The sequence below is a fragment of the Neofelis nebulosa genome, chromosome 10 (genome assembly GCF_028018385.1).
Source record: "Neofelis nebulosa isolate mNeoNeb1 chromosome 10, mNeoNeb1.pri, whole genome shotgun sequence".
Lineage (NCBI taxonomy): Eukaryota > Metazoa > Chordata > Mammalia > Carnivora > Felidae > Neofelis > Neofelis nebulosa.
In genome coordinates, this window is record NC_080791.1 from 22428321 (window position 1) to 22456246 (window position 27926).

Sequence of the window (27926 nt, forward strand, 5' to 3'; positions counted from 1 at the left end):
CCAGCCAATGGGGAGCGGCCCAGGAGGCGGACCAGGCCGCTGCCAGGGTTGGGTGCGCCGCTGAACGGATGGCAGAGGGAGCCCAGCCGATTCCTGAGGAACGCTGGCCAGGTGAGAAGGCCTTAGGCTGTAACTTGAGAATTAGCTGCAGGTGCAGTCCAGGTTGTTGGTGGGGTTGGACGAAGTGCTGGAGGTGGGGCTTTAATGGCGGCGGGTGGGGTGTGGGAAGCGGGGTCTAGGGCCTTGCAGAGGAGGGGGCGTGGGGTGTGGGGTGGAGACGTCCTGGGATGGAAGGATGTGAAGGTTCGGGATGGGGCGTGCGTTTAGGCCTGGAGGGCGTGGGAAAGATTGGATCCTGCGACTAGTTCTGGAGGGGAGGGCGCTCAGGATGCTGAGGTGGTGGGGTGTCCCGCGGTGGGTAGTGTCAGAGGTGTTATATGCAGGTGGGAGGCAGGGAGTTGGGACCTGCTAGAGTGACCAGAAGAAGGGGGTGGGATGGGGGAGCAAAGGAGTGTGAGCAGGTGTGAGAGTGGGGGCTAACGGGGATGGGGAAGTTTCCGTCTTGGAAAACTAGAAGGAGGATGGGATTCGGATGCCACAGCTCGCAGGCACCGTTGAGGAGGAGACCCGATGCTAAGTGTTTAAAGTGAAGTGTCTTTTGCCCTTATTTGCTTTAGCGATGTGCTCAAATGACCAGAGAGCACACTAGGAAAACTCCCTTAAGGTCCTGCCTCAAATTACCAGTTCCTTTACTCAGCTTGCAGGTGGAGGTTCTAGTACTCTCATTTCTTCCGCTGACTCTTCTAGGTGTGTGGCTCATACCAGCTCGTAGTGGTGTTATGTTTTTCTGTTTCAGGCATTCGAGAAAAACAAGTACAAACTTGAGGGATGTGGCGGGATTATTGACTTCCTGGAGTTAGGTGTTTATTCTTGATTGCAAGATGAGGTTTTCCTTTGGGGTTGTAATTAAAAACACATGCAAAACTGCCCCTCTGAGCCAGTTACTTATGGAAAAGATGTTGTCGGAGCTAGGAATGTATGATTCTTTATGCCTTCTGCCTAGTCTGGTGGTTTTTTTCCCCCCTCTTTTTTCCTCCAATAATACCAAGAAAAAGATCAGGAGGCATGAAAGTTCTTTTTTCTCTCCCTGCAGTCTTGAACAGTGTTGCATGTCTTTTATTACTGTATTCTTTATAACTTAGCCCTTGATGAGCTTATGGTTTAAGAAGGCAGCACTTTCTTAAACAGAAATAGCTAACCTACTTCCTTCAACATTTTATTTTAATCTAGCCCCCCCCTCCCCGCCGAGCTTTTCTTGTTTCAGTAGGAAATTTTATTTTCTTTTCCCTCTAGATTGTCATCTGGTTCTATGAGCTATCTCTGAGATCAGTGGCTTAAATCGGCAGTGTCAATTACAGGCCTATCTTGAGACAAGCAACTGGAAGCGTCTATAGATCCGAGCAGTAGTTGCACTGTGATACATGGGATTGAAAGCGCAGTGATTGTGTATGTGTTTCTCTCCCTCTTGAGTGCATCACTGTATGTGTGCTAGTGATCAGTCATGCTCTTTAGCTGGCCCTGCAACACCATTAGGATTTGGAACAAAAAGAAGCTCGTGGCCATTTAGTTGCTGCTGAAATGTAGGGCCGTATATTGGGCATATTCAGTCATAGTTTGATTTCTAATTTCACCTCTCTATTTAGTATTCATTTCCCCCATTTCCTGCTTTCTTTCATACATTCCTGCTTTTTCTTGAGTGCTCTTTTATTCTGTTTCTTCTTTTTCTCTATTTCCAGTCTTTTCTATTTTCTTTGCATCTCTTCACCCAACCGCCTTTTTCTATCCCTGTGTTTGCTCTTTACTCCTGCTGTACCACGCTATTGCCAGTTGTACTTGTTATGTATTATGTACTTGTTAGCTGTGAAGGAGTAAGAAGCAGAATTCTGGTGATAGAGTCTAATCACTCCTTTTGAGTCTTGACACATGGACCTGACTCAGGCCTACTTCCTTGCCAGTCGGTCAGACTTCAGGCAAGGCTAGGGTGTTAGTATTGGCTCCGGTGTCAAGTATTAGCTCTGACCCTCTCGGTGTGTTCGTTAGCATGTGTCTCTTTTATGGTTTTTTTGCCGCCATAAAACATGAAAGTGAATTAGGTAAGTTAGAAGTGTCTGATGTCCTACAGTCTTGAATTTTCCTTTTCAGCTATTTGAGTGTCATCTGCTGCCTCCCATCGATGTCAAGATGACTAAGCTGGGATTTTTGCGGTTGTCCTATGAGAAGCAGGACACACTACTGAAGCTTCTCATTCTGTCGATGGCTGCTGTGTTATGTGAGTGTGCATGTGGACCTCTCTTTCTTTGCGGGTGGAAAGGAGAAAAAAAATCAAGAATGGCTTACTTAAATGTCTTGTTCTTTTCAGTAGATTGCAATGTGTTGTTTTTGCTCTTATCCATCAGTATGATTTTATGAAGACAAAAGAAACACAAGGATTATAAAAGTCAGGGCTAGAGATCATCTGGGAAAGAATGGGAAGCATGCTGTACTAGTTGCCTACTTTAGTATTTCTGAAAATCTCTTCAGAACTTACTGTTTGTTTTGTTTTGTTTTTTTTTAGATTTTCTTGCTCTTTGTGAGTGATAAATATAGTCTTGATTTGCCTTACCCCCCTTAGTTTGTTCCAAAATAAAAGTTCTGGGGAGGGGAAGTCAACAATTAAAAAAGATGACCATGTAAGCGGAGTGCAGTATTAGTAGGTGAATGCATTGTTACAGGTCTTGATAGTTAAATGTGTCCTACCTGTGTGGAAAATGTAGGTGTCATTGTCAGGGGAGAGTGAACTTCTAAGTGAATTCTACCCCTAACATGGGGCTTGAACTCAGGACCCCAAGATCAAGAGTCACATGGTGTACTGACTGAGCCAGGCAGGCACCCCTATTCAGGGATCATTTTACATTTCCTGTGACTTCTGTGCTGTGCTATTATCTCTATAATACTACAATCTACTATTATTTTTCATGGCGCACTACCATTAAGGTATTAACTCTCTGATTTTTGCAGCGTTCTCTACTCGTCTCTTTGCTGTCCTGAGATTTGAAAGTGTCATCCATGAGTTTGACCCGTGAGTACTTTTGCTTGATCTGGTATTTGCTTTGGGAAGCATTCAGGTCAATGGATTTCCAAGTGAAATTTTAATCAGCTCTCAGTGATGGGGTTGTGCTTCCTATATAGTTAGGGGGGAAAACCCTTAAGTTTTCCAACAGAGATAATTGCTTTCTTTTGAGACATTTCTGTTGGAATTAACCAAGTAAATCTCTCAAACTCATAGGAAATATGAGAAGCATTGCTGGTGTGCCTGCCTGTTAAGACCGGGCCAGGCTAGGAGAAGTCTGTTTGCTCAGCTTATTGAACAATCAGTGATGCACTTTGAGGAAAAGGGGCCTGTTTGAGGCTCAGAAGAAAATCACAAGTCATGAACTTGTGATTTAATGACTGTTTGTTTAACAATTTATATGATAGAAATTGGATCTACTGGTTAAGTTCTAAGACATTGGGGAACATTTTAAGCCATTAATTTGATTAGGGATTTTGTTTATTAGATAAGAAAAGGTATAGGTGAGTGTTCATTTTGTTTCAAGCACTGTTTTGCAGATCATCTCTAAATCCTTAACAACCCTATTAGATGGAGGTCCTATTTTCCCCTTTATATAAATGAGGAGACTAGGCCTGGGAGCGGCTATTCAAGTTACACGTTTGGAGGAGCCAAGATTTGAATCTAGGTTTATCTGTCTCTGGATACTGGGGTCATTTTGTTGTATTGCCTAAAGTAAAGCCAGAATCATAGGTTCTTCAAACATCATTAATATTTTAAACATAGCATATTTCAGTTTATGGAGCATTGATTCAAAAGTTGATTTGCAAATTTGATATTTTGTGTAGGTGTATGAAAGCCCTTTGGAGGCATACAAATATTTTCTTTGGGGTCTCTCAAATCAATTTATATTTTTTTCTCATGAATGAGGAAACTTAATCTTTTTGTTTCTTGATCACCAGTCTGTTAAGGCTTCTTCTCAGATTCTCTAGATGAACAAACATTAAGGTGAGATGGTCAGGGAAAGCAAGACTATCTGGTCTGTAGTCATAGGCCTGGAAAGGACTGAAGAGATCTTGTGATTTGATGCTTCCATTTGCAGAGCAGGAAACTAAGGGATTGTGACCCCAGTCAGACCTCTTTCCACTAACTTAGACTTCCTCTGCCTCACCTTCCCTTCCCTTCCCTTAGGTAAAGGACAGAGTTTTCACACATGTTGACTGCCTGCTACCCTCCTTTCTATTGTTTCTCTGACAGTTACCAAAATAACGTTCAACAGCAACAAACAGATGGGTAGAGATTTCTGCCATCTGCTACTTCTGCTCACTTCAGCTGCTAAAACTTGACCGACCAAGGAAGAAATAGGGTTAGAGGGATGGCCAGGAGAGGTGGTTAGTCATGATTGCCTTTAGTAATTAAAAATTTGGTTTATTTATTTATATTTTTTCCTTTTCTTTTTTTCTTATTTCTTTCTACTTTTTAAATTAAGTTTATATTTGACTGTAGTTGATATGTAATGTTACATAGTTTCAGGTGTACAGTACAGTGATTGGACAAGTTTGCAGTGCTCAGCATCAGTGTGGCTACCATCTGTCGCCATACAATGTTATTACAATATCATTGACTATATTCCCTATGCTGTGCCTTTTATTCCTGTGACTTATTCATCCCATAATTGGCAACCCATTATCTCCCACTCTTCTTCATCCATTTAGCCCATCCCCCCAACCTCTACTGCTCTGGTAACCATCATTTTCTTCTCTGTATTTGCAGGCCTGATTCTGCTTTATGTTTGCTTGTTTGTTTGTTTTGGATTCCACATGTGAGCAAAATCATATGATATTTGTCTTTCTCAATCTGACTTATTTCATTTAGCATAATACCCTCTAGGTCCATCCATGTTGTTGCAAATGGCATGATTTCATCCTTTTTTATGGCTGCATAATATTCCATTGTGTGTGTATATGTGTGTGTGTGTGTGTGTATGTATACCATATCATCCTTATCCATTCGTCTGTCGATGGACTTGTAGGTTCCTTCTGTATCTTGACTACTGTAGATAATGCTGCAGTAAACATAGCGGTGCATATATCTTTTCAAATTCATATTTTCATTTTCTTTAGGTAAACACCCAGGAGAGGAATTACTAGATCATATAGTATTTGTTTTTAATTTTTTGAGGAGCCTTTGTACTGTTTTCCCCAGTGGCTGTACCAATTTACATTACCACCAGCAGTGCATGAGGGTTACTTTTATTCCACATCCTCCTCAACACTTGTTATTTCTTGTCTTTTTGATTTTAGCCGTTCTGAGAAGTATACGGTGATATCTCATTGTGGTTTTGCTTTGCATTTCCCTGATGATGAGTGATGGTGAGCATCTTTTCATGAGTCTGTTAGTCATTCTCTCAAGTTTCTTATTTAAAAAGAAATAAGAAAGTGTTACATAGCTTGAACCTAAAGAACTGTGTCTTCCCATGTATGACTCTTAAGCATTTTATGTCACATTTTTTTTTTAAAGATTTTATTTTTAAGTAATCTCTGCATCCAACATAGGGTTCGAACTTACAACCCTGAGATAAGAGTCGAATGCTCTACTGACTGAGCCAGCCAGGTGCTCCTTAAATATTTTTATGCTATTTATATTTTTATGCTATTATGTAGGTGGCATTCAGAACTATTTTAGGGTTTTTTTTTTTTTTTTAATTTTTTTTTTTAACGTTTATTTATTTTTGAGACAGAGAGAGACAGAGCATGAACAGGGGAGGAGCAGAGAGAGAGGGAGACACAGAATCTGAAACAGGCTCCAGGCTCCGAGCTGTCAGCACAGAGCCCGACGCGGGGCTCGAACCACGGACTGTGAGATCATGACCTGAGCCGAAGTCGGACGCTTAACCGACCAAGCCACCCAGGCGCCCCCAGAACTATTTTAAACAACATGAGTAGAATTTGTTGTTAAGTTTAAACACTCATTAAGAAGTTTGTGTTACTGAGTGGATTAAACTGTGACATGCGTATAGTGTTACACCAACATCTCTAGAGATGCTCATCACTTGAAGTTATCCGTGTGTCCTTCTGTGTGCTATTGAAATCTTTGTATGTTCCTTTTTCTTGAAAAGAGCCAGATTTATTGATGTCCACATCTCAGCTGTTCTGTCTGTGGGTGCTTGAATTCTCTGACTGGTGCTAATACCTACTAATTGCCAGGCCGGTGAAGTATCCTACTTGAGTTAGGCTCCGGTTGCATTTCCTTCCAAGACAAGCAATAATTTAGTTGAGACGTGTGTGGAGCTAGAAATGAGGGGACTTATGGTAATGTAAAATGATTTTCATACTTGGCATAATTTTTGGTACGTAACTGATTTGTAATCATACAGATTGATGTAATGATCAGTTCCTCGATGGTGTGACCTGAGGAACAAGATTCTCTGCAAATTGGTATAGTTATTTGAGTTTGAAGAGGAGGAGATACAGATCATTTCTTTCTTGCTATAGGTACTTTAATTATCGGACTACCCGGTTCCTGGCTGAGGAGGGATTTTATAAATTTCATAATTGGTTTGATGACCGAGCCTGGTATCCTTTGGGACGAATCATTGGAGGAACAATTTATCCAGGTGAGAGGAACAGGGTTTTCTTAAAAAAAAAAAAAAATTAACGGAAATAAGGTATTTGTATGTTATAGAACAGTTTCTCATATTTCTAATGTCTGCATTTTTTGTGACAATTATAATTTCATTCTAATTACCAGTTCCTAAAAGTGGATCTTCTGTATACGGGAGAATATGTGTGGGAGCTGGGGATGGGAGGTTTTTCATAAATTCTGGACTTCGGATTGAATCCTAAGAAGAGAAATTTAATCAGCTTACTGCAGTTGCTATATTAGTGTTTCTGGTAGTTTGTCAGGACCTATGTTATGTTATCACTTGATTGATACTTTGATTCTCTTTCTCTTTCCCTTAAGTTCTTGGTCTTACCAAGATAACCTAATGGAGTTTCTTCTTCCTGTTACAGGCTTAATGATCACGTCTGCTGCAATCTACCATGTACTCCATTTTTTCCACATCACCATCGACATTCGGAATGTCTGTGTGTTCCTGGCCCCTCTCTTCTCTTCCTTCACCACCATCGTCACGTACCACCTTACCAAAGAGCTCAAGGTGAAGGATTTGGGGTGATAGGCTTGGGAATGAATGTTGTTGAACCTCTCTAGTAGATGCTAAAGGGTGGGGGTCTGATAGCCATAGAAGGGCAGGGAGCCAGAGGCTACAGATAGCTTTTGCTAGGCTGAATTACTGGGTTCACTCCAGCCCCTTCCTAGAACATGTGGTTTCTTCTTATTAGCAACTGATTGTCCTATACGAGAACATTTGAAGGTCAAATAGAAATTTCTACATAAGATAAAAAAAAAATGTTTAAAATGTAAAATGCGAGCTTTAGATTTTGAAGTCCTCACAACCTAAGGGAGAGGAAAAATAACTATAGGAAGTATTCCAGAATGGTTCATTCTTCCTACTGGAAATGGACATTTAGCAATTATTTGTTGATTCTTTAAACATATATTTAAACATTTTTTTTTTGTTTTTGGAGAGTGAGCGTGCATGTGCACATGCACATGCGAGCTGGAGAGGGGCAGAGGGAGAGAGACAATCTTAAGTAGGCTCCACACCCAGTGCAGAGCCTGATGCTGCGTCTCATGACCACAAGATCATGACCTGAGCTGAAATCAAGAGTCGGGTGTTTAACTGACTGAGCCTCTCAGGTGCCCCTATTTAAAAATTATTGGGGCGCCTGCGTGGCTCAGTCAGTTGGGTGTCCAACTTCGGCTCAGGTTGTGATCTCACAGTTTGTGAGTTCAAGCCCTGCCAACAGCTGTGCCAACAGCTCGGAGCCTGGAGCTGCTTTTGGATTCTGTCTCCCTCTCTCTCTGTCCCTCCCCCACTCATGCTCTGCCTCTCTCTCTCAAAAATAAATAATAAAAAAAAATTAAAAAAATTATTTTATTTTATTTTTTTTAATTTTTTTTTTTAACGTTTATTTATTTTTGAGACAGAGAGACAGAGCATGAACGGGGGAGGGGCAGAGAGAGGGAGACACAGAATCTGAAACAGGCTCCAGACTCTGAGCTGTCAGCACAGAGCCCGATGCGGGGCTCGAACTCATGGACCGTGAGATCATGACCTGAGCCTAAGTCGGACGCTTAACTGACTGAGCCACCCAGGCGCCCCTAAAAAAATTATTAAATCACTTTTGGAGTAGATTCCATAATGGCTCTCTTTTTCTAGGGTTCTGCCTTGCTGATCTGGCTCCTTGGATGCTATTCTTAGTTTGTGGCTGTGGTGTCAGGGAGATACCTGAGAAGTGATAAACTAGTAGAAAGTTTTGGGACTCTTGAGTTTAGTTTGGAAATCTTTTCATCCTTCTCCTTGCTGCCCTTGTTCCAAATTTGATTCTTATCAACAGACAAGTCCCTACTCTTTTGGAGTGTGATTATATTTCGTTGTTTCTCTCTCCTGACCTCACAGATTGCTTTGTGATATTCCAGCTTTATTATCTAAGTTCCTGGCATCTTTAGTCCAGACAGATGATCACCTTTTGGCTTTTTGGCTTAAATAATAATTGTCTTCCTTTTGATTATCCTTGCATAGCTTTTAGAGGTGTGACTGTCCTGGCAGTGTTCAGGTGTTGTTAGGGGCAGGGACTCATAAACCTGGGAATGCTCCAGCCAAACAGCCCATTCTGGGGCAGTGTCTGATGTCTGACAGCTTACATAATTTGTCTGTCCTTAGCATATATGTATTCAGTTTCAGATGTGGTATCATCCTGGGGAATTGGTTGTGAAGTCTTTAGCTTTCTCGTGCTGTGAACATCTCTAGCATTTCTAGCATCACGTCTACCTTGGAAAGTGTTGGACTGTGTTCTGGGCCCAGTATAAGCAGAAGGACTAGTGGATCCTCTCTTCTCTCTTGTGAGTGAATAGTGTTAACTTCCTGTTACCCCTCTTTTCTTCCAGGATGCAGGGGCTGGGCTTCTTGCTGCCGCCATGATTGCTGTAGTTCCTGGGTACATCTCCCGATCTGTGGCTGGCTCCTATGATAATGAAGGTAAGACTTAAAATGCCAAAGATGATAAATTCATCTCATTGTTCCATAGACATTCGGAAGTGCAGTAAAATCTGAGTTCAGATCTGATGTTTAGCACTAGCAAAATGGTATCTGGGTGAGAAGATTAGAAATGGGCTGGAAGGGACCTCAGACAAGTTTATAATCTCTCTCTGTCATTCCCTTCAGAAAGGTAATTTCCTTTTATAAGGGCTTTATCTCTTCTCTGGACTGATAAAAGTAGAGTTAGTTTAGTGTTGGATGATACTATTATTTTAACATTGTAATTATTTGCATTATTTTCCTAGATAAGAAAAATGGATATCCTTTTTTTTTTTTTTTTTTTTTAAATTTTTTTTTTTTTTTTTCAACGTTTATTTATTTTTGGGACAGAGAGAGACAGAGCATGAACGGGGGAGGGACAGAGAGAGAGGGAGACACAGAATCGGAAACAGGCTCCAGGCTCTGAGCCATCAGCCCAGAGCCTGACGCGGGGCTCGAACTCATGGACCGTGAGATCGTGACCTGGCTGAAGTCGGACGCTTAACTGACTGTGCCACCCAGGCGCCCCTGGATATCCTTTTTTTTTTAAGATTTTATTTTTAAGTAATCTGTACACCCAAGGTGGGGCTCGAACCCACAACCCTGAGATCAAGAGTTGCATGCTCTACCAACTGAGCCAGCCAGGCATGCCGAGAAATTAACGTTCTTAAAGCTATAATGACTTTTGTTGACTGTGTCAATTCAGCCTATATTTATTGAATGTTGTTGGGAAAAACACAATGTTAGGTATTACAGATAATGAATAAGATAATTTTGGCTCATATTTAAGGAATTACAGTGACCAATAATGAATAAAATTATGTTGGCCCATAATCTATTAAGGAAGTTAAATACAGACCTATAACTCATAACAGGTAGGTAGTATTATGTGTCACTAGAGAAGTATGAATAAAGAACTTTGGAGTGTGAAAGGAGAGGTTAATTCAGATTTGGAGATCAGGGAAGACTTTGGAAGTAGTTGAGGTTGCACTAGGCAGTGAGGTTTGGACTTCATTAGGCATATATATTTATTTTTTATATTTATTTATTTTGAGAGGGAGCGCATGTGCGTGAGTGTAGGAGGAGCAGGCTCCATGCTGTCAGTGCAGAACCTGATGTGGGGCTCGATCTCACAAACCATGAGACCATGACTGGAGCTGAAATCAAGAGTCAGATGCTCGACCAACTGAACCACCCAGGCGCCCCTCATTAGGCACATATTAAGGAGAGGGGCAGTCAGGGCATAAGGACTGGCCTGTGGTAAGATGCAGAGGGTGGATGGTGCATAATAATGTGGAATATCTTTAGGACTCTACACTAGCAAGGAATTTAGTGCCTGGAAGGAATAGTAATAATATTTGTTTTATACTAGGTATTGTTCTAAGTCCTTTAACACTTTTATGAAATAGATACTATTATGGCCTCATTTTTATAGGAACCCGAGACAATAAGAGGTAAAATAATTGCACTGTTAATGCGCAGTAGGTTTGAGATATGAATCCAGGAAGTCTGTTCCAGAGTAGTATTCTTAAATATTACGCAAGCATGGCCTTTTATTGAATTTTTTTCTGTTCTTTCTGCAGGGATTGCCATCTTCTGCATGCTGCTCACCTACTACATGTGGATCAAAGCAGTAAAGACTGGTTCCATCTATTGGGCTGCCAAGTGTGCCCTTGCTTATTTCTACATGGTAACTCTTCACTCCTGTATTCCACGAGTGTCTTTATTGGGACTGATACAAATTGGAAATAGCTCTTGGGCTTTGAGACCATGGATTGGAGGCTAGAAGTCTTTATTTTCTTTTTTTTTAAATTTTTTTTTCAACGTTTTTTATTTATTTTTGGGACAGAGAGAGACAGAGCATGAACGAGGGAGGGGCAGAGAGAGAGGGAGACACAGAATCGGAAACAGGCTCCAGGCTCCGAGCCATCGGCCCAGAGCCTGACGCGGGGCTCGAACTCACGGACCGCGAGATCGTGACCTGGCTGAAGTCGGACGCTTAACTGACTGCGCCACCCAGGCGCCCCTAGAAGTCTTTATTTTCTCTTATATCCATACAAAGCCTAATCCAAGGCAGGTGTGGCCATCCGTTGTGTAACAGCAAGATAGAGGCAATGTTTTTAATTTTTAAAGTTCTTCAGATACCATATGACCCATGGATACATATTGGTTGGCCAACTCTCTTTTCTGCTGTGTTCCTTTAAAATTTTTCCTTTTCTAATGGATTTTTTTCCTGTTCAATCTTACATAGTCACTTAGACTTCTTCCCTTAACTGCTTCCACCTGCTCACGTTTCCTCTGTATCCCTAAATTGTCCACATGACGTTACAATAGATGGTGTTGCTGCTTTTGTTATCATGATGGTAGGAGGCATAGGGAATAGAGGATTGAGTTACAGTAATAGGGGTGACTTTGATTTTTCTACTTAAAGAAATCATTTATTTAAACTCTTGAAGCCACTTGTCATAAATAAAGCTTATAGTTACTATACAGGGACTTACAGTCCCTTACCTTTGAAAAGATCACAGGTAATATTGTAAGTGGTGGCCTGAAGAGGAGCGCTCAGAGGAGCTCTTTTTTATCCTGTCCTAGGTCTCTTCCTGGGGAGGCTATGTGTTCTTGATCAACTTGATCCCTCTCCATGTACTGGTGCTGATGCTCACAGGACGCTTCTCCCACCGGATCTATGTGGCCTACTGTACTGTTTACTGCCTGGGCACCATTCTTTCCATGCAGATCTCCTTTGTGGGTTTCCAGGTGAGCCCTAGACTGAATAGAGTTGTTAGCTTCCTCAACTTCTTTAAAGAGCTCCAAGTAGCTTGATTTACCTTGGACCGTTGTGTTAACTGAAGTAACAGAATCACTGGTCATTAAAGTCTGCTTCCAGGGGTGTGTTAATATTTGCTCCATAAAGTTTGAATTTAATGACTCTTAATTTGGCTTAGGTTTGTGGGAAGGAGGGATATTTTGAGCTGAGTTGATATGAATGCAAAGTTATTTCCAGTCCTTTTTAATGCTAATGAGTCCATTTAATAGTAATGACCCCTGAACTTCTTGATGGGATCTATGTGAAAGTCCTTTAGGAAGCAAAGTACAAACGTTTTTATTTTTTCAACTTTTTAAATGTTTGTTTATTTTGGGGGAGGGGAAGAGAGAGAGAGAGCATGAGCACGCGAGTGGGCAAGTGTGAGCAGGGGAGGGGCAGAGAGAGGGAGACAGAATCTAAAGCAGGTTCCAGGCTCTAAGCTATCAATACAGAGCCTGATGTGGGGCTCAAACTCACAAACTGTGAGATCATGACCTGAGCCTAAGTCTGCCACGTAACTGACTGAGCCACCCAGGTGCTCCTCAAAGTACAAACTTTTAACCCCATTTCCCATAGGGTTAAGAGATAAAATTATAAAGTCAGAGAATAATGTGGTGTGTTTGATTTCTCATATAAAATTCTTATGGAAATGGAGGACTTATTCAGAGGTCAGCTTGTATTTTCTTTACTGATCACATGCTATATGCAATTCGCTAATCACTGGGAAATGTAAAAATTAAAAATATGATTCTTGTCCTTAAGGAAATTACAGTCTTGTGGGGAAGGAAGTACATGCAGCTGTCTATATTCTGTAGTATAGCAGTTCTGGAAATGTAATTCGCCGACCAGCAGCAGCATCAGGAACTTGTTAAAAATACAAATTCTGGGGACAGCTATCAGACTCTGTTGGTAGAGCATGCGACTCTTGATCTTGGGGTTGTGAGTTCAAGGCCCACGTTTGGTGTAGAGATTACAAAAATAATAATAAAGTTAAGTATTGTGAGGAACCAAATAAACTCCAACAAATTCTTTTTATTCAAAAACAGCAAATTCCAGGGCTTCATCAGAGACCCACTGAATCAAACTCTAAGGGGTAGAGCTCAGCAATCTGTGTCTTAACACCCTTGCTTCGCCCTCTCCATGATTGTGGTACTCACTAGAGTTTGAGAACCACTGGTCTAAGCAAAGAATTTATAAGTAATGAAAGAGCGAAAGTGTGTGGAACATAGAGGGGAGTGATGGATTTCAGTTTGGCAGATTGGGAGGAAATAGTATTTGCAAGATAGAGTAAGGTATGATTTATAGGACTCCAAATACTGTTTAGAAAATGTGGTAGGTGAAATTAGCCCCTCTCCTCCATTGGCCCTACCTAATTCCTTGGAGGCCTCAAAACTCATTTGAGCCTTTGTTTGGTCTGAACTGGGTCAGAATAATTCAGGTCTAGGTTGGACTCATTGCTTTCCAGCATTGTCATATCTATGCTTTTACCTACAGCCCGTCCTTTCGTCAGAGCACATGGCGGCTTTTGGGGTCTTTGGTCTCTGCCAGATCCATGCCTTTGTGGATTATCTGCGCAGCAAGTTGAATCCACAGCAGTTTGAAGTTCTTTTCCGAAGTGTCATCTCCCTGGTAGGCTTTGTCCTTCTCACCGTGGGAGCGCTCCTCATGCTGACAGGTAGGGAAGGCCCACAGCTTTTGTAAATGGATATGGACACATAATGAACTTCAAAAATAGGGGTTATTTCTTGACCACAGAAAGATTCATTCTTTTTCTCCTAAGAGTATAAAGTCCTACTTCTTCAATTCAGTCCACTTGTCAGCCCCAGTGTTTGGATTCTGCATAGTTAAGAATGTCTTGTTAGAGTAGCTCTTTTTTTTTTTTTAATGTTTATTAAAGAGAAAGAGACAGAGCATGAGTGGGGGAGGGGCAAAGAGAGAGGGAGACACAGAATCCGAAGCAGGCCCCAGGCTCCGAGCTGTCAGCACAGAGCCCGACGCGGGGCTCGAACTCGCAGGGCTCGAACTCGCAGACCACGAGATCATGACCTGAGCCGAAGTCGGACGCTCAACCGACTGAACCACCCAGGTGCCCCTAGAGTAGTTCTTAATGTTAGCAGCATCACACTTTGTTGAAAGGACTGGATCGTGCCTTGCTAATTTTTCTCTCTTTTTTTTTTCCTTTTCTTTCCTACTGGTAGGGTAAGAGAAATCATAACACTGCTGGCCGTTCCTTACAAACATGGCCTGTCTAAGCCCATATGCACTAACTCACGGCTGTTTAGCATGCCACATTTTTTTCCTTTGTTTTTCCCATTTGTCCTTGTCAGAGGCTGATTGGATTCTGCCTAGGTCTGTCTGTGTGGTCTATTTCAGAGCAGCACTGGAGAATGTAGTAGCTTTGTTTATAGAGCTGACCTTGGTTTGGCCAGATTTGACCCTAAAGCCTTCACAGGAAACACTTTTGCCTCCCATCTCTGACTTTATATACAGCCTGACTTTATTCTGCTGGCTGGGCTGACAAAAGTACTCTCAAGTTTGAAAGGAAAGAGTGAGATTCTCAAACTATTGATGGTATTTTAACAAAAACTTAGTCCTTTTCTGTCTTAGAGACTCTTATGAAAATAGGAAATTGTGATTAATTAGGATAAGATGTTATTTTGTTTCAAGTGTGATTGTGAAATATTTGTTGCTTCTTTGCTGCCAGGAAAAATATCTCCCTGGACTGGGCGTTTCTACTCACTGCTGGATCCTTCTTATGCTAAGAACAACATCCCCATCATTGCTTCTGTGTCTGAGCATCAGCCCACGACCTGGTCCTCATACTATTTTGACCTACAGCTTCTGGTCTTCATGTTTCCAGGTCTGTCTACTTTGTGTTCTGAAGTGGCCTTCTTTGTAAGAATCACCATTTGATTCAAAATAAGTAAATTACCCTCATCCTTGTACTTTGTTGTTGTTTTTGTTTTTTGCCTCTTTACCCTATGCAGTACAAAGGATGGCTAAGCACATTTTTCTAATATTTGAAGCAGAGTAGAAGTCAGAAGTTGAACAGTTGGAGATGCTGGCAAGTTCAGAGCCTCACAGTTTTCTGTTCATTTGTATTATAAGTTAAAATTCAACTCAAATTTGTATTCAGGCTTTTGTTTTTGTTTTTGTTTTTGAGTACTTTCAATGTACCTCTCTCCCATCCCCCATCCCTGACTCTTCCCCATTTATCTATCTTCTTGGCAGTACTAAAGTTTGAGAATAGGCATGGCTGGTTGTAAAGCCTCAGTTACTTACCTTCTAGCCAATCCAGAAATGTTTTTGAATTTTCTGGTGGTGGGGTGTTTCCTTTTTTATTTTTTTAATAAAACAGCTTCTATGGTTTTTATCCCTCATGAAAGTAAGTTGTTGTCTATTGTAAAAAATACAGACAAGTTTAAAAAAAAAATTGGGGAGTTCTCACCAAACATCTATTGTTATTGTTAACATATTGATATATATCCATCCTGTTATTTATTCATTTATTTATTTTAGTCTTTTTTAAATTTTTTTATTTAAAATTTTTTTTTTAGTAACCTCTACACCGAACCTGGGGCTCAAACTCATGACCCGGAGATCAAGTGTCACATGCTCTTCTGAGCCAGCTAGGCACCCCCTCATCCAGTTATTTATTGAATAAAAATCGGATAATACTGTTTATTTTTTTTTTACATTTTCTCATTTTTTTTTGAGAGACAGAGAGAGTGACCAGGGGAGGGGCAGAGAGAGAGAGAGACAGACAGACAGACAGAATCCAAAGCAGGCTCCAGGCTCTGAGCTCTCAGCACAGAACCTGATGTGGGTCTCAAACTCATGAACCGTGAGATCATGACCTGAGCCTAAATCTGCCACTTAACTTACTGAGCCACCCAGGTGCCCTCAGGATGATATTGTTTTTCCCCAATTTTTTTCATTTTACAAAGAATCATAATTTCTGTTAAGTATTATTTTAGAGATGTAACATTTAAATGTATTATTTGTTAATTTTTTTAAGTACAGAGATGTGTAAAGAAGATGGCAAATAGTCCATAATATCCTGCAGCAGTATTTTAATTGATATATTCTATTATATAAATACGCTATAAAAACTACATCTTTAATGTTGGATATTTAAGTCGTTCTGACTTTTTGATGTTTTAAAGAGTTCTATACTAAATAAATGTCTTTGCATATATCTATGATTATTTATTTTAGCTGCCTGCTTCTTTTTACTTTTACTTTTGTAGTTGGTCTCTATTACTGCTTTAGCAACCTGTCTGATGCCCGGATTTTCATCATCATGTATGGTGTGACCAGCATGTACTTTTCAGCTGTCATGGTGAGGAATGCTCTCAGTCCTAGCAACATTTCCATCTCTGACTCTGAGGTGCATGGCAGGATTCAGAATGTAATGATTGTGCACATGCTTTCCTTGGAGCATTTGAGGAACTGAGTTGTAAAGCTGCTCACTGGTGCTGATCCTTCCCAGGGATGTATGGTGCACTCATACATTCTGGTGGTGGGGCCCAGCTTTCTGGGATTCATAACCTTGTGTTAGGGAGAGACACATATACTCTGTTGGATAAAGTGACCATGGGCAGCTTTCTTTGTCTCTCTTTCTGAGGGTCTTAAGAAAGGAGTTGATGTTTTTTCCTTAACGTTCTGGGAAGATTGCCAAGTATTAGATTGTTGAAAGAGGAAAGATTTTATAAATTGTAGTAAGACAGTGTTTGTTATGGTTTTTTTTTTTTTTTTAAATTTCAAACCATAGTTAAAAACATTCTTTAACATAGCATTATTATTCAGGGTGCTTTCATATATTTGCGTGTAACTGAAAAACAGCTTTAAGAAGTGTATACTTCCATTGTAGATGTATCAAATATTTTCTCATATTCTGTTCTTTTTTTACTAAGAAATCATGTTTGTTGAAAACCGCTGAATTGATGTCATGATCTACCACCAGGTTGAAGTCTTTAATTTTGTAAAACACTGATTGAACTGTGTTTTTGCTTTCCGTCTCTTTTAGGTGCGTCTCATGCTAGTGTTGGCACCTGTAATGTGCATCCTTTCTGGCATTGGAGTCTCCCAGGTGCTGTCCACTTACATGAAGAATCTGGACATAAGTCGTCCAGACAAAAAGAGCAAGAAGCAACAGGATTCTACCTACCCTATTAAGAATGAAGTGAGAATTAAGCAACACTAAGAACAGGCTTGGGAAAGTGTGTGTGTGTGTGTGTGTTTTGAGTGAGGGAGTAGAGTGCTGTCATAGTGGGTGAACTCATACAGGTCTTGACTCATTTGGATTCATTTCATCTGTATTATTGTGTGTAAGAAGCTGTTCTGAGTTGTGTAAATTTAATTTACAACACAGTTTTCTTGTTTAGGTGGCAAGTGGGATGATACTGGTCATGGCTTTCTTTCTCATCACCTACACCTTTCATTCAACCTGGGTGACCAGTGAGGCCTACTCTTCTCCCTCCATCGTGCTGTCTGCCCGTGGTGGCGATGGCAGTAGGATCATTTTTGATGACTTTCGAGAAGCATACTATTGGCTCCGTCACAATACTCCAGAGGTAAAAATTTGGGGGGGAGTGGGATTGAGGAGTCGGGTGAAGTTGGGGACATTTGCTCTGATAGTGAATCATACAGCTTTTAGATGGGTGGAAAGCTTGGAGAAATTGGAACTATAGAACCCTCGTGCTGAATGAGCCTTGAAAGTCAGCCTTCATTCAATTCAGGATTTCTTTTGTATCCTTACTGATAATCATCTACACTCTGACACTGTGGTGATTTTATCATGAGGTGGACCATCCCAATTATAAAAGAAATCAGAAAGTAGAAACATGAAAAAAGATAGTTTCCATAAAGTGATCACCGAATGATAAACACTTTTAACATTTTGGTTTAAAGCTTTTGAGAATCTGAAGTGATTTTCTTTGCAGTAGCTATTGGGAGTAGTACTTCTGAGTTAGACTCTTAAGGAGTTAAGCTGTAAGAATTTCTTACTCCTAGTGCGTCATATCCTGTGGTTTGTATTCCCTCCCATTTTTATAATAACTGCTTTTTGTGAATTGTGAAAGATCATTTAATATAATTATCTGATGACACCAGAATGTTTATTTGGAAATATCACACAGTCCCCCTACACCTGCCATCCTATTATGCTTGTTTATATAAGGTGATCTGAGATGAAAGTATTGGGAGTGTTGGATTGTATAATTTACACTGAGATTTCACGATTATATGTAAATGTAGTACCAAGTGCCAAGAATTATTTTCTTTGTAGGAAGTCCCTCACTTACTATACTGTAGGATGCCCTTCCAGTTCTTCTCTCGTATTTGATTTTTGGAGGCAGCGAGCAACTTATTTTCATTTCCCATTCTTCTTTCAGGATGCGAAGGTCATGTCATGGTGGGATTATGGTTACCAGATTACGGCTATGGCAAATCGGACAATTTTAGTGGACAATAACACATGGAATAATACCCATATTTCTCGAGTAGGACAGGTAAAGTGAAGGGATTATATGAGTATTTGGCTCATGGGATCTAGTGGGAAATATTTCTCTCTGAGGGATCACATGACTTGGAATTTTTTGCTTTGAGAAATGTGCATTTATTTTTCTAGGCAATGGCATCCACAGAAGAAAAAGCCTATGAGATCATGAGGGAGCTTGATGTCAGCTATGTGTTGGTCATTTTTGGAGGCCTTACTGGGTATTCCTCTGATGGTATGTACTTGATTCTATTTCTAACTATAGTCATAGATTCTAAGAAAACTAGATGACTGTCCTATTTTTCTGTCTTTTTACTGATGTCAACATATTTTCTTGGTTGGGGAAGTTCCTCAGTATTTGTAACGTTAGGGGTGGTTTTGTTTTGGTTTTTTTGGCAACAAGTAGGAGGTAAATGTAAATAATTATCATTTAGATATGGCATGGTATAGTTGTCTAAAGACCTAAGAGTTGCTTACAACCAGGAAACAAAGAACATAAAGCTTAGCCGAACCTATTGTGGTGATCATTTTACAGTATAGGTAAATCAAATGAAAAATAATAACAGAGTAAAATACAGTGTGGAAAAAAACATAAGGCATCTGAAAATGAACTTTAGAATTAGCATTTTTATTTAATTTATTTATTTATTTTTAACGTTTATTTATTTTTGAGACAGGGAGAGACAGAGCATGAATGGGGGAGGGTCAGAGAGAGGGAGACACAGAATATGAAGCAGGCTCCAGGCTCTGAGCTGTCAGCACAGAGCCCCACGCGGGGCTCGAACTCACGGACCGCGAGATCATGACCTGAGCCGAGGTCGGCTGCCTAACCGACTGAGCCACCCAGGCGCCCCCTAGAATTAGCATTTTTAGTGGGTTTAAGCCATAGATTCATCTGCCAGCTTAAAATGTTTCATATTTGTTATATATATATATATATATATATGTATGTATATGTATGGCATATGTTATGTTATATATACATATATATATATGTATGTATGTATGGCATATGTTACCATGTTCCCTGTGATTGTTAGCAAAATTCTATTTTTAGAAGAATCATCAAAACATGGTTTGCTGCCTTAAAAAAACTTTTAAGAAATTAAAGCAATACTTTATGTATTTTAACATATTAAATTCTTTTGAGGGTTTATAACAAAAAATGGTAGGGAGTACCCTGTCCCTAAACTTAAACTCCCTTATGATACAAGTTTCCAGAGGCAATTATTTCTCTAGTTGTTTCTTCTAGTACTTATGTTCATATTTAAAAAATATGTGTATTCTATTCATTAAGCATTTTATATATGCTATATCAATTTATAATTGTAGATAAGAAATTTCATTCTTTTTACCTTTTCTCACTCCCTCCTTTTCCTCTTGATTCTCCTTAGTAGAGTTAATTTTTAGTTTTTGGTTAAATCCAGATAAAGTGTTTTCAAAGTCCTGACTATGTAAATATTCATTGTTGAGTCAACCAGTATACCATGGTTACAGTCTTTCCTCGAATAACTTTTCTTTTCCTGCAGTTACTAACTACCTCTTATTTCTATCTTAGTTTTCTTTGAATATATGCCTGCTTGTAAAGATGTTTAAATTTTAGATTATATGTATATAGTACTTTAATGTGCCAAGTATAAAGTAAGAAGATTGGTTTTCTTGTGTGTCTTGTACAGCAGATGAGGAATGATGAGAGCAGGAACATGTGTTCACAGACTTGAACTTTCACAATCACACCAGCACTATTTGTGTGTAATTATTTATAGGTTTTCTAATAGTCACAATATAGCCAGATCCTATAGAAAAGCATTTGTGTATGTATGTCTATGTGTATATGTATTTTTATATGTATCATTGTACACATATATGTGGTAGAAAGGGATAATTTCTTGAGGTCTTAGCACTAACCATTGTTAAGTAACCACTTTCAGTCAGTTGACCTTTTATCGCCTACTAACATGCACAGAAGTGTGTTTAATGCTGGCATAAAAAATAAATGTCATTATTTGGAACATACTGTAATTTTTTTGTGTGAGATTAAGGAAATTACCATATCATCCCCTGCCTATGGCAACCACAATTCTGATTTCTGTTTCTGAGTTTGTTTTTTTAGATTCCACATAGAAGTGAGATCATACAGTATCTGTTTTTCACTGTCTGACTTATTTCACTTAGCATAATGCTCTTAAGGTCCATCTCTGTTGTTGCAAATGGCTGAATTTCCTTTTTTTCTTTTTTTTCAATGGCTGAATGGTATTCCATTTTATATATGTGGGGTGTGTGTGTGTGCGTGTGTGTATCTAGATATATAGATATAACATTTTCTTTACCCATTCATCCATCAGTGGACACTTAGGTTGTTTCCGGGTCTTGGCTATTATAAGTAAAGTACAGTGAACATGGGGGTGCAGTTAACTCTTTGAGATAGTAATTTCATTCTTTCAGATATATACCCAGAAGTGGGATTGGTGGATAATATGGCGGTTGTATTTTTTAAATTTTTGAGCAACCTCCATACTGTTTTATGTAGTGGCTACATACCACTGCCAATTTACATGCCTACCAATGGGATATAAGGTTTCCCATTTTTCCACATCCTTGCCAGCATTTGTTATGTCTTGTCTTATGATAATTAGGTGTTAGGTGATATCTCGTTATGGTGTTGAGTTGTATTTCCCTAATGATTAGTAATGTTGAGCACTTTTTCATGTACATGTTGACCATTTGAATATCCTTGGAAAAATGTCTATTCAGGTCCTTTGCCCATTTTTAATCAGATTATTTGGGGGTTTTGTTACTTTTTTTTTAAATCCTTTTTTTTTTTTTAAAGCTTATTTATTTATCTTGAGAGAGAGAGAAAGCATGAGTCAGGGAAGGGCAGGGAGAGGAGAGAGAGAGAGAGAGAGAGAGAGAGAGAGAGAGAGAATGAATCCCAAGCAGGCTCTGTGCTGTCAGCTCAGCCCGATGTGGGGCTCGAACCCACAAACGATGAGATCATAGCCAAAGTCAGAGGCTTAACCAACTGAGCCACCCAGGCAGCCCTGGGGTTTTGTTATTAAGACATATGAGTTCCTTATATTTTACTTCCTTTGTTTTGTTTTTGGACTAAGTCTTACAAGTCCAGTATGTACTTTATATTTCCAGCATGTCTTAATTTGGACTAGCCACCTTCCAAGTGTCAGTAGCTACATGTGGCTAGTATATAGAGCTCCTATATTGGACAGCTCAGCCCAGCTAATACCTGGGAATACTATCTTTGTGACTTAACTCTGGACCAATAGCACAGGATTTCAGGAATAATCTACAGGAAGAGTTGTAAATTTTGAGGGAAAAGTTTTGCTGCCACATTGTGTTTCATGTTTTTAAAAATTAGACTTAAATGGTATTATTTCCCATTTAAAAATAAGGGATTTTCTTAGAAACTGTGGCTTTTTCAAATGTCATGTCATTATGTTGTACCCCTTAAACTAATATTGTATGTTAACTATGCTTCAGTTAAAAAAAAAAAACAAGGAAAGAAATGGTAGCTTTTCGTTAGGTGATTTAGCTCCAGCAGCCTTTGTGACACAGCAATTCTCTTTCTACTTTTTTCTAGATATCAATAAGTTTCTGTGGATGGTCCGCATTGGAGGGAGCACCGACACAGGCAAACATATTAAGGAGCACGATTATTATACTCCAACTGGGGAATTCCGTGTGGATCGTGAAGGTTCTCCAGTGCTGCTCAACTGCCTTATGTACAAGATGTGTTACTACCGTTTTGGACAGGTCTACACAGAAGCCAGTGAGTGATTTATAACATTAATAACACAGTAAGAACCGTGATAGCTAACACATACAGTTTTTTTCAAATACCAGGCATTGCTCCAAGTGCTTTACATCTATGAACTCATATGATCTTCACTACAACTCAAAACATAGATACTAATATTATTTCCATTTTATATATGAGGAATTTCAGGTACAAATAAGTTACTTACCTGCCCAATGTCACGTAACTAACTAGTGGCAGAGTTAGGTTAAACTCGGGTGGTCTTGCTCTAAATTCTGTACTTTTACCCATTACATTTTATTGCCTCTCAGTGAAAGAGGAGAGAGGAATGGAGAGAGGAATGAAGGGGGATACAGTGATATAAAGGACTTTTCATTTCCTTAAATAAATACATGGAGACTAATCTGATTAGGTTAAGTCTTTCCTTCTGACTTTAATTTCTTGTTTCTGCACTAGGGACAATTCCTGAAGTGGATTCTGGCCTTTGATTTCTTTTTGTTTTTTGTTTTTTGTTTTTTGTTTTTGAGAGAGGGAGACAGAGAATGCATGCATGTGTGGTTGAGGTGGGGGCAGAAGGGGAGAGAGAGAGAGAATTCCAAGCAGCTCCATGCTGTCCAGCTGACACTCAACCGACTGAGCCACCCAGGTGCCTCCCTCCCTTTTTTAAAAATTTTTTAAATTTAGTTTTATGGGGTGCCTGGGTGGCTCAGTCGGTTGAGCATCCGACTTCAGCTCAGGTCATGATCTCACAGTTTGTGAGTTCGAGCCCCATGTCGGGCTCTGTGCTGATGGCTCAGAGCCTGGAGCATGCTTCAGATTCTGTGTCTCCCTCTCTCTCTGCCCCTCCCTCCACCGTCTCTCAGAAATAAACATTAAAAAAAATTTTTTTTAGTTTACTTTTTTTTTTTAGAGGGAGGCAGGCCTTTGACTTCTGATAGGTTCTTCTCTGCATGGAAGGGTTATTTGTGTAACACAGAGGCCTCTGGGTAGCATCCCCAGGAAAGGAGGGGCTGGGAAGTCAGCCTCCCATCTCTTAAAAGAGATAGCCTCCATGAATTTGCCAAGCATTAACTTGGAGAGGACTTGAGTCAAGGTAACACTTGATCTGTACTTACTACCTGATGTCTTTTTGTATAGGTCCTACTCTCTACACAAACTACAGGCTGAGAAATAACATTCCATTTGGTAGATGATTTATCAGATTGATTTACTCTTTCCTTAGGAAATCAGCACTGTAGAAGTGTTTGTCTCTCTTTCTCTCTCTCTCTCTTTTTTTTTTTTTTTGTCCCATTCTAGAGCGCCCACCAGGCTTTGACCGTGTCCGGAATGCTGAGATTGGGAATAAAGACTTTGAACTTGATGTCCTGGAGGAAGCATATACCACAGAACATTGGCTAGTCAGGATATATAAGGTGAGCAGGTGCTACACTGAGAAAGCAGCTCTCATGTTTGCAGATTGGTTCTAGTGCTTAAGAATGGGCCACATATTTGTAATATAGGGACTTTATTTTTTTAAGTTTTTTTTTTTATTTTGAAAGAGCATGTGAGTGGGAGGGTGGCAGAGAAAGAGAGAATCCCAAGCAGGCTCTGTGCCATCAGCACAGAGCCCGGCATGGGGCTTGAACTCATGAACCATGAGATCATGACTGAACCGAAATTAAGAGTCGGACGCTTAACCGACTGAACCACTCAGGCTCCCCTAATACAGGGACTTTTCTAATGTCAGAAAAGTAGTTTGCAACTCAGAATGTTAATATTTTTATTTTAGATTGTTGTTAGATAGTAGACACCTAGTCTGCTGTCATTTTGGCTGTGGTTACAGTGTTATTTTTCCAGTTGGGGCTGCACTTGATCTGTTTTAGTAATTATCAGGCTTGGAGGGGAGAAAAGTGTGTGTGTGTGTGTGTGTGTGTGTGTGTGTGTGTGTACACTACATTTTCTTTTCCCCCCCTGAAGAATTTATGGCATAGAGTTACACAGAAATGTGTTATATCTCTTACATAAGAAAAGATTGACAACCCCTGATATATTTGGCAGGTAGACCATTTATTCTACTCTTGAGAGGTACTCCTAAAGGCTAAGCAGAGTAGCTAGTCTCAAACCTGTGTTCGTTCTGTCACAAAACCAAACCAGGCAGCAGAACCCACCTCAGTAGAGAAGCTCTCCAAAGTTGACCTGATCATAAATATTAAAATGACATCCTTATGTTGCAGGTAAAGGACCTGGATAATCGAGGCTTGTCACGGACATAAATGTTACAGCCAGCTCTGATACGCTTCGCACTGAACGCGTCACGTTTAGGACGCTGAAGATGTTTTTTAAATATGCAGTTTATAAGAACAGAGCACGATGGGATTAGTATTGTCTGGAAGTTTTGCCCTGGGCAGTATGGGCTGGGCCAAATGGAACGATTTTTATAATTCTGAGCAGGTTACCAAATGAAATGTCATGGCTTTACTTTGGTCAATTAAAGGGGGGAACTTTTTTTTTTTAAATGTGCCTTATTTCTTTTGACTTATGGCTGGTTTGAGAAAGGCAAAAGTTTGTGCTGGGCTGATAGAAGGAGGGAAAGCAGACCTCGTCCATGCTGTTAGCTTCCTAATTGAACCCCGTGGGGGCATTCTGTCTCTCTCAAATCAGGAACACTATCAAGGACTAGCTCAGATCCTACACGTACAAATAATTTTGTCATTTCAAAAATCGTAGCACCTAGCACAAAGCCTTGCATACGGTGGGTGCTCAGTAAACTTTTATTAAATAAATAAATGTTTGTGGAACCAGAGGAGTGCCATTTCTGGGCAGGAAAGGCAGTGTGTTGCTGTCACGTCTCTGTTTTTAACGTCTCTTGTCCTTAGAAGCTCTTTGCTTTTATGAGGGACAGAAGGTAGTCGACTAGCCAGACCTGATTTCACCAGTATTCTTTGGGACTAGCTAGGTTTTTTTGTTTTTGTTTTGTTTTTTTTCTTGAGCAAGAATAAATCAAGTGAGCATCACTTGAAGTTTTGAAGAAAGACTCAAGGCAGTGAAATTATTGTTCTCAATGGACATGAAACTTCTCCAGTATTATATATGGAATTTGATGATCAGTCGGTATTTTTGAATCAGCTGAAATATAATCAGACATTTCTATTTGAAATCCAGCTTTTCAGTATTCACTTATCCATGATACAGTAAATGTCTTTTTCTCATTTCTTTTAGCTTATATGCGAAAACCCTTGTAATTATTTAAGGGTGGCTTCTTTCTCCCTTAGTGTCAGCCTGTTTGTTGTTATTCTATGCTGCAAACAAACTCAATGATCTGGTTTTGAAGCCCTGGTGAAATGAGCTACAAATTGAAAGGGGGAAGAATTGCTATTACCAAGTACCTAGAGACAGTGCTAGCCTGACTGCAGTAAAGGGGAAGAGAAACTCAAAAACAAACTTAACTGAAAGCCCAGTAGTTCCATCAATATTTAATGTCAGGACAAACAGCCTTATATTCAGTACAGTAGGACACTGTGTATTTGACAACATATGACATATATCAGTGATGTATATAAACCCTAAGTCATAACAAAAATACAAGGTAACTGTTGAGTGTTGCCTGTTTAAGAAACAGGAGCAATTACATGGCTTTTAGATAAGTCAAAATGGTGCTCCTAAAGGGTATGCTCAGGTATTCTTGTATACCCAGGAAACTTAGCCTTCCAACCAACTTCTATACCAAGTGCTTGACCTGTGGGTGAGATTTAGATTTGATGTAAGATCTAATTTACTATATGTAAATATATTACTTGATTTATATACAGAATTTCTCCCTAGTGGAAGAGGTTATTCTGAGTTTCTTTTTTTTTTTTTAAATCGATATGAGCAATACCAGGTAAAGATCATTAGTGATCTTCCTTGGTAGTATATATGGGCTAGATAACCCTTTAACTTATCACTATCATTGTTACTCTTACAATTTTAGTTTTGTTATCTTCTAGGCTACGTGAAGCTATCTTTTTTTAAGATTTTACTTTTCACCTTTCATGGTTGTAGTGCACCTAGTGTAAGAAAAATCAAATAGTTATAAAAAAAGCAACAACACTGTTTTCCACCTCCCAGAGACCCCACTTTCAACTCTGCTGATTCTCACATTACTTACCTCCCTATCATTAAATAACTTGCTTTAGTTTGCTGTGTGTTGGTTTTTCAATTTTAGGTGTCATTTGTTGACTTGGTGGTGTGGAAATTGAGGGTGCTATGCCCATGGACACACAGATTCTTACCATTTTAAAGTTCTATATTTTAGTTATGATTTAGAATAGCTCAATAGTTTTTACTTTATGTTTTTTCACAACTGGGCCATGTGGTATATATGCTTTCACGGCTTTTTTTTTTTTTTTTTCCTTCCGCATAACTTTTTTGGAGAAAAAAGCTTTTATCATTTTGTACTTGACACTAATTTCTCCCCAAGCTCTCCTTCATTTGTGCCAGCTTCCTTTCAATATGTTCAAGCTTGTTAGGTATTCATTCTTGGGGATGTCTTCTGTTTTGGTATATTCTGGTCTGGATTGGTTTATGTCTTAGGTCTGCTACTCACCTGTTGGGTTGGTAGGTCTTCCATATTGTGTTAATCTCCTAATTTCCTTCTTGATTATCACCTCTATTTACCTTCCTGAGAAAATGTGTGGGAGATAGATCTTGCATGTTTCTTGTCACACTCAATTGGGCAAGTACAGAGTTCCAGGTTGGGGAGAACTTTTCCTTAGAATGATTATTTTTTTTTTAATTTTTAAGTTTATTTCTTTGAGAGAGCAAGCAAGCGAGAAGGGGAGCGGCAGAGAGAGAGGGAGAAAGGGAATCCCAAGCAGGCTCTGCACCATCAGCACAGAGCCTGACGTGGGGCTGGAACCCACCAACTGTGAGATCATGACCTGAGCTGAAACCGGGAGTCAGACGCTCAGCCAACTGAGCCACCCAGGAGCCCCTCCTTAGAATTATTTTGAAGGCATAGGCCATTCATGGTTTTCTGTCTTCTAAATGTTGTTGAGAAATGCAATGCTATTCTGATTCTCAATTTTTTGGTATGTGTCCATTCCCTCCAATTCCCACCACAGGCCTATTAGGAACCTCTCTTTTTATGTAATATTTTGGAATTTTCCCAATGATGCACTTGGGGATGGGTCATCCATTGTGCTGGGTACTTTAAACTTTTAAGTATGGAAAGTCAAGTTCTTCAGTTCTAAGAAATTTACTTATTTGTGTATTCTCTCAACTCCTTTTCTCTTTCTGAAAATTATTTGGATGTTGGACTTACTGGGTTAGTCCTCTGATATTCTTTTTTTTTTTTTTTTTTAATTTACATCCAAGTTAGTTAGCATTTTTTAATGTTTATTTTTGAGAGCGGGAGAGGGGCAGAGAGAGAGAGAAGACGATAGACGATCCGAAGTGGGCCCTGTGACAGAGAGCCCAGAGTGGGCCTTGGACTCACAAACTGTGAGATTATGACCTGAGCCGAAGTTGGATGCTTAACTGGCTGAGCCACCCATGTGTCCCTAGTCTCCTGATACTCTTATATGTACTCTTGGTTTCCCATCTTTATTTTTCTTTCTGGGAGATTTCCTAAACTTTTTTTTTCTAACCTTTCTATTTAGT

General features: G+C 39.7%; 1 protein-coding gene across 1 annotated transcript; it reads left to right on the forward strand.

Annotated features, from left to right (window-relative positions):
- Window positions 1–25084, forward strand: STT3A (STT3 oligosaccharyltransferase complex catalytic subunit A). Its single transcript, XM_058687220.1, has 18 exons — window positions 1–111; window positions 2203–2329; window positions 3058–3118; window positions 6583–6704; window positions 7102–7247; window positions 9101–9191; window positions 10814–10920; window positions 11823–11987; window positions 13531–13711; window positions 14741–14896; window positions 16287–16378; window positions 17066–17221; window positions 17424–17612; window positions 18432–18548; window positions 18668–18770; window positions 22131–22319; window positions 23604–23719; window positions 24521–25084. Exons 2-18 carry the CDS (start codon window positions 2242–2244, stop codon window positions 24557–24559), a joined length of 2118 nt encoding a protein of 705 aa, XP_058543203.1. The 5' UTR covers window positions 1–111; window positions 2203–2241; the 3' UTR covers window positions 24560–25084.
- Window positions 25085–27926: the final 2842 nt, after the last annotated feature.